The following is a 17,917-nucleotide window of genomic DNA, read 5'->3' as shown; positions in this document are numbered from 1 at the left end:
TTCCCCCTCCTTTCTTCCATGAAGGAAACGTGATCCTGACTTTAATGTTTATCACTGCTATGTGTGTGTGTTTTATGTGTGCATTTTGCCGTTATTGTGTCTGTGCATGTCTTCATGTATGTGTATCCATTTATAACACATGGTGTTATTCTACTTGTTTTTAAGTAGTGGATGTTATTTTAGGGTCATTTTACTCTGCACTTACTTCCTTGACATTGTCTTTCTCAGAGTGCCCATGTGAATGTATGTAGTGTTAGAATCTAGTTGTGATATCCATTGTTTTGATTGCTGTGTAATATTTCTTTATATACCAATTTCTCAGTTTCTTTGTCCTTGACTGTGCTTAAAAGCACTTAATTTTCCCTTTTCACTTATACGAACAATACTATAGTGAACATTCTTGTGTCATTTTCTGTTGCATCATAGGGAGTTACTCCAGGGTTATATGGAGAAGTAGAACTTCCAGATCAGAGACTGCAAACACTATGTTTGGCATTGTTCAGCACAGGTGCTGGACTGGGCTGCTGTGTTCAAATTCTTACCCTGCCACTTACTAGCTTTCCCAGGAAGCAATGAGCCCTAGCTATTTTCAACCTGTTTTCATGAGCATGCGTGCCCTACCTCCATCCCTGGCATTAAGTAGTCACCTTGGCTTAGGTCCTTTTGGCTCTGGAAGGATCTGCCAGAGTCAATTCCCAGCCGCCACTGCCTGCTTCTGGAGCCCGTGCCCAGCAGGCCTGTGGCTTCACATGCAATTACCACTTTGTGTTTCTGTACCATTTCTGGTCCAGGGAGAGGTTCACTTTCGAGCCTGGAGATGTTTTTAGTTTTCCCTTTTAATATTTTATTTATCATCACTATGTCTCTGGAGCAGAGGGAGTACATCAAAGCATGAACTCTTTGTGTCGCCATAACCAGAAGTTGATAATACCTCTATGACCTTTTAAAATAAGCACAAATCTTAGAATCATCTGATCACAGGTATTTAAAGCTGGAAGGCATTTTAGAGATAATTAAGGCCAATGACCTTATTTCATAGGTGAGGGAATTGTGGTCTTAAGAAATTAAGTGATTTACTGATGTCGCTTAACTAGTTGACAATGACAGAGCCAGACCAGAGCTTGTGGGTTTTCTTAATAGTTTGTTTTTTTTTTTTTTTTTCCATTATATCCACTTTCAAAGCTTTCTCTGGAAGATATATTTACATGCAACATATTACTTTTAAAAGAACTGGAAAAATACACTAGAATTTAAGCAATTATAAAAATAACATCACATTTTAAAACATATAAAATGCTTTCTCTTAGACAATATTGAGGTAAAAGTAAGAATATAGTATTTACTGCATTGAGTTGAATGTATTTTCATTAGAAGGCACAACACCTTTGACTCTGTGGGTTCCTACTGCATTTGATTTCCTTGACTTATAAAATTTATTAGGATGGGCCCATCAATAATGGCACTGATACTTCTAGCTACGTTTAACACTGGGCTTGAAAATGAACTGTGATGAATGGATGTGACCAGCATTTGCGGTGATAGCCTATATTTCTGCTGTCATGCAGAAATGGCAGGTAGTTCAATTTGCCAAAAAAAAAAAAAAAAAAAAAAAATCACTAAGTAAAATCAAGTATTCCTTATAATTAGGATTTCTGGGCATTTTTAGGATATAAATTCAGAATCTGGTGTCTTTGTTAAAGCCTTTGGAACTATTTTATTTTATTTCTAGATCTTTTAGCTGTACCTAAGCATCCGTATGCTGCTATGGAGAACTGGGGACTAAGTATTTTTGTGGAACAAAGAATACTGCTGGATCCCAGTGTTTCATCTATTTCTTATTTGCTGGATGTCACCATGGTCATTGTTCATGAGATATGTCACCAGGTATGAGAAAAAGAATCAGGTGTAAGTATAATGTGCAAGTTATTGAGAATGATTTTGAATACCTAGGTTAAGAGCTAAATTATTATCCTTCCAATTAAGTTTTAATTTTATATAGAACAATATGTAGTTCTTTCTGGAAGATATGCCATTTTTCTCAGATCGTAGCACAAACAAAAGCAAACACACTGATTACATTGAGTAGACAACTGTCATTCCATTTAGTTGAGGAGTGAGATAGCACTGCCACCCAGCACCCCCTTTGGATTCCTTGTTTAGTCAGTTATCAACCTTGCTTTATTTTCTTGTGATTATTAGTGTGTATATATGGTAACTGTGTGATGGCAATGATTTATTGCATCACTGCAAGATGCAGCTGAGTTTTGTGTACGTGTCAAAATTTGCTTTTGCTGAAATCAATTTGTTATTCCCCTTTTCCCACCACATAGACACTTATGAAGCCTTTCACTAACCCAGCCATAGACTCCTTGTTCTCAAGTGATTGACATTTTTTGTCTTGGCATGTTTAGAAATTCATATGTAAATTAGCCAATTTTGTAGTGAAGCTAAGATAAAATTAATTTCATTTTGATTTTATACACTTTCTCACAATGAATGGAAAGTATTAGAGAGATTTTGCAGTGCTTATTTGAATCTTAATTTTAGTGGGAAAATATCACTGAAAATAGATATTCATGCCAATTGAAAGTGATACCTGTTCTGGCAACCAGTAATTATGGATAGCTTTAAACTTATAATGCCAGAAATCTCATTACGATACAGTATGATTCCAATACATTATAAACCCCACACCTTTTTAAAAGCTAAAAAAACTAAGGACAGAGTGATGTGAAAAATGCTGTCAGTGAAAGAAGGTAAACCGTTAAATGCTAATAAATGAATACTGACTTAATGATGTATTGGTCCAGGTCTGACAACCATTTACCTAAATGTCAGCTTATATATATATTTATTTATTTTTGAGAGTGAGTCTCACTATGTCATCCAGGCTGGAGTGCAGTGGTGCGATCTTGGCTCACTGCAAACTTCGGTTTACTGCAACCTTCACCTCCCAGATTCCAGTGACTCTTCTGCCTCAGCCTCCCAAAGTAGCTGGGACTACAGGCGCCCACCACCACACCCAGCTAATTTTTTTTTGTATTTTTAATAGAGACAGGGGTGTTTTACCATGTTGGCCAGGCTGGTCTCGAACTCCTAATCTCAGGTGATTCACCTACCTTGGGCTCCCCAAGTGCTGGTATTACAGGCGGGAGCCACCATGCCCAACCCCTACATGTCAGTTTTTTGCATTGAACCTATAAAATGTTTGTACCTGCCCTACTGGTCAGATCTCTCATGTGTGTTCCTCACCTCAGAGACTTAAAGGGATCCTTCGCAGAGATGACTGGGGCTCCTAGTCTGTACTAAAGAGGATGGTTTTGACCTAGTATCATATAATTATTTGAGGCAAAAGCAGTTCCTTTTTTGAATGCTCCTATAAATGACAAGTTAGATATATAGGTCTGTTGAAATGAAAGCACACTGATAATGTATAATTGTTTGGAGAACTGGATTTAATTTGTTTCATATTTTAAGTTCTTTCTTGTTATAGCTTACTTTTGGTAGGCCACGTACTGTGGAGTAATGAACCAGAAGTTAGTAGAAACACTTAAAATAATTTCCATTGTCATTGCCCAATTAGTTGCCATGTTACCTTTCCTGCCCACCTATTTGTTGTCACAATTCTGAAGACAGGTTTTCAAGTTAAAGGAGATACATGCATTTTTAAATTTAAATAATTATTAAAAAGTTAAACATTTACTTTGTGGCCCTCAACATATTGAGAGCTGTTTTTATTTGTATTTCAATGAGAGATCCTCTTGAAGAATAGGAACTTTATACTGTTCCTATTGAAACAGTCAGCCAAGCATGTTAACGTGGCTCCTAACGCCCAGCATGATCTGGTACTTGTCTGCCTTTCGGTACTCTTCCACGCTTTCTTCCTCCTGGTCCACTATGTTCTAGCTGCACAGGTCTTTCTTCTGTTTCTTAAATAGCTCATTCCCATTTAGAGTCTTCACATTAAGGGTTAATTACATCTCCCTGGAATTCTCTTTCCCAGGCTTTTCTCATGGCTGGGTCTTTCTTATCACTAAACTGTGCGCTCAAATGTCACTTGCTTAGAGAGAACGTTTTTGCTTTTACAATCTAAAGCAGTTCCTCCATTCCTGTAGCATTTTATTAGGATCTGAAGTTGCCTTGTTCATTTGCTTATTTGTTTTTTTATTGTATACCTCCCCTCATCTGCCCTACCTCTACAATAAAATGTCAGCTGCATGAGGAGGAATGTTATCTAATTTTCTTTACGGAATCTTGTCTTTAGGCTAGCTCCTGGCATATCATGTATTTTTTTTTCTTTTTAATGAGAAAAGAATTCCTTTAACATTTTCCTGAACTAAGCAAGTTTCAGAGTAATAAATCATGATCTAATCAAAACACCAGTTAAAATTACATTATTTTTCATGAAGGCATCTTACAGAGTTTTTATTATCATAGAATCATAAGAGTCAAGTGTGAGGAATCTCAAAACCCCTTAGTTTTATCAGTAAGCAAATATGTCTTCTGAATTGCTTCTGGCACTAGAGGGTGATGCTTACTTACCTCCTGTGATGAACTACTCACTATCTTTCAGGGCATATTTTCCCATCTTCGGCCATCTCAGTTTGTTGGAGGGTTTTCTGCATTTTCAGCAGACATTTACCTATGCTAATTTCCATTCTCTAGTCCTGGTTTGTCCCTCGTAGGGTCACAGAAAACAAGCCTTTCCTCTTCTACATAATACATCTTCAAATATTTGAAGACAGCTGTCATCAGTTTTTCTCTCCTGAGCTCTTTCTTCTCCAAGTCAAATATTCTTTTGTGTTTATAGATTATTCTTTTTTGTTCTTCTCTGAATGCATGTATAAAAAAACTAGTGTCATCCAAGTAGTCAAATAAATCAATACAGTCTTGCCGTAACACATTTTAAGATCACAAAATCAACTGGGGAATGAATTCCAGTTATAATAATCAAGGTTTAATAGATGTAATTTTAGATAAAATAGATTGGGGATAGATTTTATTTCATTTGATGACCATTAATTTTGTTATTGCAGTGGTTTGGTGACCTTGTGACACCTGTGTGGTGGGAAGACGTGTGGCTAAAGGAAGGGTTTGCCCACTACTTTGAATTTGTTGGTACAGACTACCTGTATCCTGGCTGGAACATGGTAAGTGCACTTGAATTACTTGAAACTTTTAGTAAAAGGCTGATCTAGTGTTACATTAGGCTTATATCATCATTACAGGTGACTAAAAATAACAACTGATGCCCCCCCAAAAATCAACTGTTCAATAAAATGTAACCAAAAATATAAATGTTAGTATTCCTAAAGAGTTATATTTTATATATTAGGAACTATATATTCTGATTTGCTATTCCTTAGTTTACCTAAATAGAAATATTTTCGATTGCAGTATTTTATAGTAAAGGAAAATTGTCCTTTAAAATAAAAAACTCAAGAGTCATTAATAATATTTTAGACATGCAGAATATCAAACATAGAAACATGAGGACTTGCCATCTCATTCATGAGATAAAACATAAAAACAATCTAAAAGATGTGATGTATTATTGTTGTAGTTACATGTATTTTTAGGATTAAATGACTTAATAAGAGGTCATTACTTTTACTTGTGAAGAGTTATTCATATTATACCTGTATTTTAGGACTGTCAGAACTTGAGAAAGGTTTTGGTGACTTAAGCTATGCTGTTATAGGACATCCTAGAAGAAAAACTAGAGGGAGGGTATAGTTTTGCTATATGCCTTTCTTTATCAGTTTTTCATTTTATATAAGCTTTCACTGATCAATGAGTGACTGTGTAATTATTAAATAGAACCCAGGGTGTGTGTGTGTGTGTGTGTGTGTGTGTGTGTGTGTGTGTGTATATATATATATATATATATTTCTGAAATTTAAAATTTGAATTTATTCCAAGTGGTACTATTAAATTCAGTAAAAATGTTCCAATATTTATCAACTTCCAAAAGCTCAAATTTTATTTGTGACATAGCATAAGTGACCATATATATTTAAACCACTTTATTGAGGTAAGATTAACATATAAAATGCTGTACATATTTAATGTATGCCCCTTGAAAGTTCGGAGATAAGTATATATCCGTGAAACAAATGATCACCACAGTCTATGCCATAAATGTATTCATCACCTCTAAAAGTTTCTTCCCACCCTCTCTACTTATTGTTATTTGGCAATAAGAACACAACATAAGATCTGCCCTTCAGCAAGTTTTCAGGTGTATGATACAGAATTATTGAATATACACCTTATGCCGTACAGTAGATATGTAGAACTTATTCGTCTTGCATGACTGAAGCTTTGTACCCTTTGTCTAATACATCTTTGTTTCCTCTACCCTCAAGCCTCTGGCAACCACCATTCTACTATTTGCTTCCATGAATTTGACTATTTTAGTTTCCTCATTTAAGTGGAATTATATGGTATTTGTTTTGTCTCACTTGGCATGATGTCCCAAGTTCACTCATGTTGTTACAAATGGCAGAATTTCCTTGCATGCCTATACCATGTTTTCTTTAGCCATTCGTCAGTGAGTAGATTGCTTCCCTATATATTTTATACTCCTCTCTTTTGGTGTTCTAAAGTATTAATAATAAGTCATTACCTGCGTGTCTGTTACTCTTCCAAGTGTAATTTGAAGAACACATAAACCAACATAAAATATGAAGGCATCTGTAAGTCATCATATAACTTCTCTAACATAAATTTAACTGACTCCTGCTGAGTAAAAAAAAGTGAAATTACTTTTTTAACAAAAATTGAAGATAGCAACACCTATCAACATGCTTTAATTATTTTCATGCAATTTTACCTGTATTTTATGAAGGCAACATGATTCATTTGCACAAACGTACAAGATAAGTTTATTTGATTTATGTGTCTCGATATTTATATATGTACAACATAATTTTAATATCTTCCTTGAAGTGTTTTATTTTGGCATTCAAATTAATTAACAATGCTTTTAAATGACTTTGAAGAAAAATCACCAATACAATGTCATATTATTGAAAGTATTCATTAACAAATGTATAATTTTAAAATGTAAATGTTTATGGTGACTGAAACATTTCCAAAAGTATCTTTTGGTTTTAGATGACTTTCAACCAACGTTGTTTAAATTTCTCATTTAATTTTTATTATGCTCTAGATTATTACTGATTTATAATTTCATTATGTTTCAATATTAAAAGATGTCCTTGTTACAAGTGACATGTTATGCATAGGTATTTTTTTTTTAGCTCATTCTGATACTTGTGATAAAATTCTTTCTAATCACTATTATGAAAAATATATCTTAGTAGTCAACAGAATTATTCATGGGGTGAAAACTGACAGCTTTCGATTGTTTTAGCTTGGTACTATATCTTCAGTTTCAGTGTCCTCATTCCGGATTTTGTCTCTGAATGATTTTTCATATTTCTTCATCAGTTACATGGTAAATATAGGTCTTCTATAAAAGCTTTTTGTAGGAGGTATTGAAAATGAACACAGAGTGTAAATAGGACAACTGAGACTTTGCTCTTAATTAAACACAGACCGTGCATTAGGAGTATAAAAACCTTGAGGTGATTCAGATATAAGATTTGATTACTTCTAAATCCATATTTAATAATTAAGAAATGAAAACTAATGATGGAACAATTACAGTGTCACAGAAAACTCATCCTATTAAAGTAAAAAATGAAAGAATAAACTCTGTTACATTTAATTAGACAGTTAATAGTGAGAAGAAACGTCGTATTATGATTTTTTTTTTTTTTTGGAGACAGAATCTCGCTTTGTGGCCCAGGCTGGAGTGCAGTGGCACAATCTCTACTCACTGCAACTTCTGCCTCCCAGGTTCAAGTGATTCTCGTGTCCAGCCTTCCAAGTAGCTGGGATTACAGGTGTAAGCCACCACATCTGGCTAATTTTTGTATTTTCGGTATAGACGGCATTTTACCATATTGGCCAGGATGCTCTTGAACACCTGGCCCCAAGTGATTCACTTGCTACAGCCTCCCAAAGTGCTGGAATTACAAGTAATGATGTATTTTTAAGTTTAGGTTATACAGGTTTAAAATGCTTTCTGATATTTGATTACTTTTGCTTTTTAGTTTGCGGAATACCTCAATATGCAAAATCCAGAAACCCATAGAAATAAACTCTATAATGAAATTGCCCCCCATATATCATTAATACCTTCTTTACAAACAAAATTTTAAGAATAGGATAGCCACATAAATAAGAGAGGATATTAAATGACTTGAAGCCTGTGCCAGCACTAATTTTCACAATGGCATCAGCAAAAGAGTGAAAGAAATACTCAAAAGAACAAGAGTGATGGCTGTGTCAGCAGTAACTCATATTATTGTGCTATGCCTGTGACTGCATGGCTGAGGCTTCATTAGACCTGAGCCTGTAATAAAAAAAAACAAACAAAACAAAACAAAACAGAATTCAGGCTTATGTCAGGAGTAAAGAAATTCAGGAAGTTGACCTCTTTTGTCATTAGTCTCAGAAACAGTGCTGTTCATTTTTAGGCATCAAGTCTCAAATGCTGAAAAACAATTTTATCTGCTAGAGAGACACTATGGCAATCTACCCTCCATTGACTAGCAATAAAGAAACCCAGAATTATATAGTATTGTTAAGGAAGCCCTTGTTCTGACTTAGGCCAATATACTTTGCTTAACTGTTAGTAAAATCTTAGTTGTATGTATGTTTGTTTTCAGAGCCAGTTCATAATACAGAAGTAACCAGTTCTTACATGAGGAATACTAAATAGAATAAAATTATCACAATATAAATTTTTGTGATAATTTTGTTCTCTAGCAAACTAATTAATTTATCATTTTATAGATATGGGGTTTTACAGGCATTATGATATAAGTCAGGGGAATAGATAGGAAATAAGAAGCTCAGATTCCAAGAAAGGCATTTCCCCTTTCTAACTCACCCTTATCATTTGAAAAATGGGAGAATTATACTGACTTAGTAAGTTCACATAATTTTTTTGAAGACAAAATAACTTATGAGGTCTTTGAAGTGTATGAACCACGATACAAATGTGAGTAGACGTCACGGACCTGGGAAAATGAATGCTCTATTAGGAAAGTACATTGATTTTACATAGAGATACTCTAACATTTCCAACCCTAGCAAACCATTTTTCCTTCCTAGGTTTATACCAATAATTTATACATACAAAACAAACTTGGCAGCTAGATTCAGTCTCACCAAATCAATTCTTATCTATACTGGCAATGTGGACTATTCCATAGGTACATAAGCCTTAGATAATGTTTCATTCATCAAATAGAAGTGTCAAATCATTAGAAACGACATCCCCAGCATAGCACTAAAGACACATTTCAAAGAGGATTCATGTTATGAGTAGTCTTTTTGCTTGATGTTATTTTATCAAAGTTGGCTGTTAGTGACAACATTATTGGACGGATCAAGTTACAGTATGCCACTGATGACAATCATATTAAATTTTATTGTGTTTCCTGAAAACAGATGAAAAGAAGGAGTAACACATGCAGTTACTGCTCTTCAACTCTTGATCATTTTAATTTGAAAAAAGTTTATGATAGCATAATTTTAATACAGCAAAAAGTTACATAGTAAAATACTGCAGTGAAGAACTCCTTATTTTAAAGATCTGGTGCTAATGCCGGTCAAGTCATATCCTCTGTGCATATTGCATAGGTTTCATTGTAATTTGTGTAGTTTATATTCTTGGTGACTCCTTCAGGTTCCTGAATGTAGCATTACAAGAAAGTGCTTCTATAATTAAAATTATTAAACATGAGTATGTGTTCTTTCATTAAAGAAACTGGGAAGGTAAAGAGCTTCACACACCAAAAACATTGTAGTTATACTTTGATAATGTCAGGAGATTGGAAATTTTCTCTTAATTTTTGTAAGGACACATACCTGGGCATAAAGATAATTATTAACGCAACTAAATTTTAGTCTGCAAAATAATTCCTCCAAAGTAGTAAACTAGAAAGTGATCCAATTGTTTTAATTTATTGGTATTTTATTCTCAAATGACTGGTACCTAGTGAATGTGAGAAATTTAAAGGCTTCTTAGGGCTGGGCCAAAGGGCTTTTGGTCTTTTTGATCCTGTTCCATTGTTTACAAGTGATATTTACATTGAGAGACCATAAGGAAAGTGCAAAGTATGCTTGCTTGGGTCTGATGGAATCCTAGTCTTTAAAACGAACCTCTTCTCTGACTGCATTTTCCTTTCTCCGTTCCCTCCTGCCTTTTTAAAGCTATTTTCTTTTACTCAACAGAAGTTGAACAAATCATTGGCTAACTGAAAAATAGCCGATTTGCTCTGCAAGCAAAGTTTTCTCCTTACTGAAAATATAAACTTCCTTTTAAAGAATAGAAACATTTTTCCCATTTAAGAGGAACTGGGGACCTGCAGCTCCCTGTTATGGGATAAAGGTTTACTTTTCTCCTAGCATTAGCAGTTAGAGCAGATTTTGGCCTTGGTGGATAATGGGCCTATAGCAAAGACAAAGAAACTACAAAGAGGATATAAGAGCAGCAATGAGAGCAGCAGCTAATGCCATTAAAGCAAAGTACCTCCTGTGCTGTCGTTGTACTCTGTGTACGTTTGAGGAATCCTAATGTGCACATGCACCATGCATTGAGGATTAGACTAGAACTGTTAGGCTGTACATATTCAGATAATCCAAAAAGAACATCAGAGTTAAGCAGTCCTGACACTGGAATCTAACCAGTGGAAACTGAAGAGATATTAATACTTTTTAGCAAAAACAAAAACAAAACAGTTAAACTAAGAGCTATACCTGTTACACTGAAAGGTTAAACTAGCTCTCACTGATGCCAATGCAATAACAACTTGTATTTATATATTTTTTTCTCATTTTAGGACTAATTCTGTGCATTTTAGAAAATGTCTTATTGTAACATTAGTACCCATGTTAAAAAACATCTGTTAGAAAGATGAATGAATAAGACTGGACAATCTTTGTTAATTGGTCAAGTATATTAACTGATTTAGAAATTGTGTAGCACAAATATGTTTTTGAGTATAATACTACAACTGAAGAATATATAATATATACATATTTTCATTTTGTTTGCACTTGTGATCTTTTATAAAAATCAAGACTTTGGATTCACAGTTGCTTGGGAAATAGAAGCTTTTGAAGAACCTCAGTGTTATAAAGGTGTGTTACATTTCAGGAAATGTAAACTGTTTTCTTTCATTGCTTCAAATGGAAGACCAGCTTTTACTAAGTAAGATGCCTTTAGAAAAGGAACATAAAACAGGCATAATTCATTAGTATTCATGTATAATCACCGTATAGTCACATATATTTTTGTCTACTCAGGTAAGCATCTGGAAGGTTTTTTTTTTTAGTCACATTACCTCACATTCTTTCCTATATGAATTTCTAAAATTTAAAACAAAGCTGAAAATTTTAAAAAATATGCATGTTTTTAAAGGATGAGATTTTTAAAGCCAAGTCATTTTGCTTGGAAAGATTGTTTCAGGTTTTATATGCTTTAAACCTGGAGATATAAGATAAAGAACACTCCCTATGGAATAAAGTATTTCTTCTAAGCACTGTTTTAGGATTTTCATGGTGTCAAGGTCCTTTTACATTTTTGTAGGAGTTTCCAATAACTTTACAGCATTATTTCTAAGAAGAAAATACTTACTAAATCTGGAGGCTAACAATAATGCAAGGCCATCCTTTCTCATATCCAGAAAAACTGCAGGGAAAATCAACTTATTCATTCTCTTTTCAGGTAAGAACAGTTTGTAAGAAGAATATTCCAGCTTGCTAAAAACTGTCAGACACCACTTGATAAACCAGAAAAATTGATAATGCCAAAAATTGTACCAAAATGATAAAATGTTTTCTTAGACATTGTTATTCTCAAATATATACTAGTGGCCATAGCATATTCAACCTCTATTTTATCTATCCTTCTCACCACTCCTCATAAAAATGTTATTCTTTTTTAATACATTAATGTTCAACATCTGATATTAGTAAGATTTTCTCAAGTAAAAAAGAATTTGCCCTGCAAAACCTCTAACGTGAACACAGCCAAAACTAAAAGCTGGGGACTCGGAGGGCAACCAAGGAAAAATTTATTGATTTTCTGATTACTAATCATCCTTAACCAGACAGCTATGTGTTTTAAAAGACATTAGAATACAACTAATTTCTAAGCAAGGAGTGATTGTCTCAGTCCATAACACTTTATGGGACTTTTGTTTTTTACTTTCATCAAGGTTATTTTAATACTGTTCAAGATATTACTAGACAAGGATGCCAGAAATGAAAGTAGTGAGTTCAGGTGATGTAATAATAATAATAATAAAAACAGAAAACAGCCTCCTGTAAAGAGAATGCTAAAAAAAAAGGATAATTTGAGGTGGTGAAGATTTTGCCTCAGTTACTCCTTTAACAGTTTTAGTAAAGACTCATGTAGCATTTACTTTGTAGCACTAAACACTTTACGTATATTAATTCACTGTGAAATAGAGTAAGACCTGCCAGCATCTGGAGAATGCACAATTTCTCTGTTGTCTTTTTTATTCTGGGTCTGAAGAGTATCATATTGGCTAGATCACTGCTCAGTTCTGCCATTCAGGCAGCTCTTCTTAACCATGAATTCAAAAAAGATTTTTGGTAGAACATGTTTTGACACTGAGCTGAATAAATTCTGTGTGTATACCATTCACAAACTTGAGTGAGCTCCCTTTGAAAATTGTTATGTCTTTAGCTTTTGGGCTTTTCCTAGAATTGATGAAATACAATTCCACTGATTACAGTCTTATTTTCGTCAGTTTGTGTCATATGCGTCATTAAAGGTGAAGATACATGGGAATGCTTTTCTCCCCTTAGCACTCACTTCAAAAACACCTGTGTCCAATGAATTCCCTTAATCATTTTATTTTTTTCTTCTCCAGATTTTATTTATAGTTCAGTGAGGTCCTTCTTAAGTGCTGTTGGTGGTATACTAGCTGAATAGTTTTATATAAATTAGTTTGATGTACTGCTGCCACATTTTTTATTCCCTTCATTAATATATTTCCTTCATTCGATTTATTTCAGTCAGAGAATTATCAAGCACCTAAAATGAGCCATTCATTGTGCTAATTTCCATGGAATAAGCCTCATGATAATATTAATATGGAATTGCTATCTGTCAGTTTGTTGTGTACATTGTATTTATCTTTTGCTTGGTGGCTTCAGTTAGTCAATGTGGATAAATGTAGGATTTTTTTTTTTTGGCTCTTAGCTGACCAATCATACCTCTGTCAGAAGTAGTTTCATTTACAGAGCAGCTGAAAAATGCAGAGCCATCACCTCAATCAGATTGTTCACATTCTTAGGTATATTTGAAAAATAAAATTACACATGGTAAGTTTCAGAGAATTAGCCAAATCATGGAACAATCAGAACATTTAGCTACCTATTATTCTTTTTATATTACATGGCTCAAACGTATTCTGTAATGTTTTTTCTGATTTACCTAGTTACAATGGCCATTTCATTTAGATTTTCAGTATGTTTCTGCTCTGATAAGTCATGCTTTTGAGTCTTGCTTCTTTCCCTAAACATCACAGCTTTGCTTGCAAGATAGGTCACTTAAAAAGCAAATTTCTGTTCTTTTGATGGTAGTGACAGTGGTAGTAGTATGGTGGAATATTTTCATCAAAATGTGGTTTATTTTATAAATGTCTTGAATAAAGACAAGTTTAGATCAATTGCCCCTTCAGAGGAAAATTTGGCATTAGTTATATTCTGTTCCTATTTGCATGACTGGTCCAATTTGAAGCACCTGAATCATGAAACACTCTTGGTGATGACTAATTAAAAACTAAAAAACTCTATAAACAAATTTATTGCCCTAGTTTTAAAACAGGGCACTTTTCTTGAAATTGTTGGCTTCTTTAGAGAGGTGGCAGGACATAGCACTTACCAGGCTGAAAAATAATTTGGCTTCCTACAACAAGATAATATTTTTTATCTATTGCTAAGTATTTTGCTGGAATATTTGGGCTCCTTACTGACCAAATATTTCTGAGGTTTAATCTGCATTGACTTGTTCTTTTCTTTAAAAAAATTAATAAACACTTACTGGATCCCTCCCACCCCACACACACAGACTTTTTTTTTTTTTTTTTTTTTTTTTTTTTTTGGTGCTAGTTTCTCAGTTAGGGATGGGAAACACTCAACTAAGTATGGAACAACAATGCCCTCTAAGTCTTACAGACCTATTTTACCAGTCTAGTTAGATTGTCTTTATTAGAGTCAGAGTGATGCTACTTTACAGTTAGCTAGACTTAAATTCAATTCCTTTTTTCTACCTATCCCATGTATTAAATTTTTGGCTCTCTGCTACTTACTACCTGTGTGATCCTGTTTATTCATATTTGACGTATGTATGAAATTCTGGGTTGTTTATATCACAGACTAGTTTTAAGAATTAAAGGAGTTTATATTCTTACTATCATTTTAAAATCAATATTATTGTTATTACACTTAAGTGTAACAGTATTACTTGCAGGGTAATTATATATAACATTTTTATGCTTTATTAATGTTTTGCAAGTTCAAATTTTACATTCTAAAGAGTAAAGCTTTTCTCTACTAATTATACAATCAGTTTATAAATATTTTAATAGCTTACTCTGAAATGCAGTTTTAGATGATACATTCCTAATTGATTAAATTTCTGGGCTCTTCATACTCCATAGGTTCTAGAGTTGTTTGCTATGTGTTATCAAAATTTTCAAATTTCAAAAAAGATGCTTTTTATTTTCACTAGAAATATAAAGACTTCTATTATCTGATAAGTACAAGTTTTTATCACAGTAGGTTATTTGATAGATTGACAATTCATATCACATTCAAAGTAAAGTATAAAAATGTGCTAATTTATAAAATCATTGATCAATTAATAAGAATTAATAACAATTTTGTTACAGAATTAAGATCAGTTGAATGGCTATTTATTTTGTAAATTAAAATAACATAAATTTATCACCATGTTAATAACTTTTGGGAGTCGATTGACTCATCTTGGAATTCTTTCAGACCTGAATTATATGAGAAAGTTTCCATTAGAAATTTAAACAGAAAGAGAATCTGTTAAGAAAATTAGTCAGTATACTTTAAAAATCCTCTGAATTACATTTTATTAATCAAAAATTAAAATGCCTTAATTCTTTTATATGTCTGCAAAATATTGGAGACTCCTTGTGATTAATGCAGAAAATGAACAGGTAAGTATGAAAAAAGATGAGCCAATTTTATTTTATTGAAATGGCCTATCAGATTGTTAAAAAAAAATTAGCATGGAGGAAAATATTCTTACTGCCAAAGTAGACTTAAGATTCCCTAAAAGGTGAAGAAGGTATTACCTCCTAGAAAGTTATAACAGACAATGAAATCAGGAAAACAATTTATTATCTGAGTAAGGAGTTCAATAAGAGCTATAATTCATTTAAAAGAACCAAATCAAATTTATGGAGCTGTAGAATTCAGTCAGTGAAATAAAAAATACACTGAAGAGCTTCAGCAGCAGACTAGAATGAACAGAAGAAGGAATCTAGGAGATAGGTCTTTTGAAATGTTTGTCAGAATATTTTTTAAAAAATTAAAAATTGTGTAGATAGTCAATGAGATTTATAGGACACCATTAAGTGAAAAAATATTTACATTGCACAATTTTCAGAAAGAAAAGAGACAGAAAATAAAGAGAAGCCTTACTGAAATAATTGCTGAACATTCATAAGTCTTGGATGTGATGTGGTCAAAAGTCCCCAGACAGTCCCCAAACAGAGGCAACTCAAAGAGTTGTTTTCCATGGCACATTTTGATCATACTATCAATAGTGAAAGACAAAGAGAAAATTTTAAACCAGCAAGAGAAAAGCACAGTCACACATGAGTAGGTCTCCATTAGATTATCAGTGTATTTCTCAGCAGTTATCTTGCAGGCCAGTACTGGAAAAAAAAACAAAAAACAAAAAACAAAAAACAAAAACCTTTGTAGACAAAAATACTATACCCAGCAATTTTGTCCTTCAGAAACTAAGGAGGAATAAAGTACTTCTTAGACAAGCAAAAGCTAAAGGAATATATTACCAGTCTACTTATAAGAAATGCTTAAAAAAGTTCTTCATATGGAAATTAAAGAATGGTAATTACTGTCATCAATATGTATGAAAGTATAAAACAACTGGTAGAGGTAAATGTATTGTCAGATCCATACACTGTATTACAGTGTATTGGAGACTGTATTATAGAATATTGGAGAACACTCCAATACAGTGATGGTGGTGTATAAATCCAGTATATCTTTTGTATGAAGGTTAAAAGTATAAAAATAACTAAAGCTACAATAAGTTGTTCAGGAACACACAATATAAAAAGATGTAAATTGTGGCACCAAAAACATAAATTGTGGACAGAGATGGTAAAAGTTCCGAGTTTTTGTATGCAACAGAAGTTAAGTTGTTATCAGCTTAAAACAGTTGATTACAACTATAAGATGTTTTACGTAAGCCTCTTGACAACCACAAAACCAAAATATGACAGCAGATACACAGCAATAATTAGGAAGGAATCAAAGTTCGGAATTACAGAATATTATCAAATCACAAAAGCAGATAATAAGAAAGGAAGATAGGAGCAAAGGAGATATAAAACAACAAGAAAACAAAGGATATAATGGCAATAGTAACCTATCCATAATAACCTTGACTGTAAATGCTTAAATTTTTAAGTAAAAAGACATAGAGTGGTTGGCTGTATGATAAAACAAGATCCAACTAGGTGCAGCCTACAAGAGATTCACTTAAGCTTCAAGGAGACACACAGGATGAGAGTGAAAGATGCCATGCAAATTGTAACCAAAAGAAAGCAGGGGGGCTATACTTATATCTAATAAAACAAACTTCAAATCACAATCAAAAGAGGCAAAGATAGTTAATATTAAATGAGAAAGGGGTTAAATCATCAAGAGAATATAAATGTTATAAATATGTATGTACCTAACACTGGAACACCTAAATAAAGTAAAGCATGCATTAATGGACATGAACGGATAAATAAATAGAAATACAGTAATAGTGGGGGACTTCAATACCTCACTTTCAACAATGGATAGATCAGTCCAAAATAAAATCAATAAGGGAATATTGTACTTGAGTTGCATTTTTGCCCAAATGAACCCAGTAAACATATATAGAACTTTTATCCATCAGCAGCTGAATGTACATTCTTCTCTAGAACACATGGAACATTGTTCAGAATAGACCATATGTAAGGCCACAAAACAAGTCTGAGAAAACTTAAGATGACAAATACGTAGCATCATTTCAAACCACAATGGTATGAAACTAGAAATAACAAAGAGAATTGTGAAAAATTCACAAATATGTAGAAATTAAACAACATGCTCCTGAACAACCAATGGGTCAAATAAGAAATTGAAGGAAACAAAAAATATGTGCTGAGACAAATGACAATGAAAATACAACATGTGAAACTCTATGAGAGGCAGCAAAAGAAGTTCTATGAGAGCATTTTATAGCAATAAATGCCTACACTGAAAAAGAATCAAGCTCCAAAATAAATTATCTAACATTATACTTTGAGGGACTAGGAAAAGAAGAACATACTAAAGCTTAAATTAGTGGAAGGAAAGAAATAATAAAAATCAGAGCAAAAGTGAATCAAATAGAGAACAGAAAAAAAAAAAAACAGAAAAATCAATAGGACTAAGAGCATTTTTTTTAAAAAAACAAAAAAACAAAATCAAGCTTTTAACTAGCCTAATTTAAAAAAAGAGAGAAGACTCAAACAAAAATATTAAAAAATAAAGTGAAGAA

General features: G+C 33.1%; 1 protein-coding gene across 1 annotated transcript in view; it reads left to right on the top strand.

The window, feature by feature from the left end:
- The window catches only part of TRHDE (thyrotropin releasing hormone degrading enzyme), a 406,810-nt gene that overhangs the window by 205,952 nt on the left and 182,941 nt on the right, over nucleotides 1-17,917 (top strand). Inside the window, exons 4-5 of the mRNA XM_003927810.4 lie at nucleotides 1,730-1,884; nucleotides 5,037-5,150. Coding sequence (XP_003927859.2) covers nucleotides 1,730-1,884; nucleotides 5,037-5,150 — 269 coding nt within the window. The remainder of the gene's footprint in view (nucleotides 1-1,729; nucleotides 1,885-5,036; nucleotides 5,151-17,917) is intronic.

The sequence above is a fragment of the Saimiri boliviensis genome, chromosome 7 (assembly GCF_048565385.1).
Source record: "Saimiri boliviensis isolate mSaiBol1 chromosome 7, mSaiBol1.pri, whole genome shotgun sequence".
NCBI classification, from domain to species: Eukaryota; Metazoa; Chordata; class Mammalia; order Primates; family Cebidae; genus Saimiri; species Saimiri boliviensis.
Note: the sequence above shows the minus strand (reverse complement) of the source record. Positions and strands in the feature narration are given on the sequence as shown.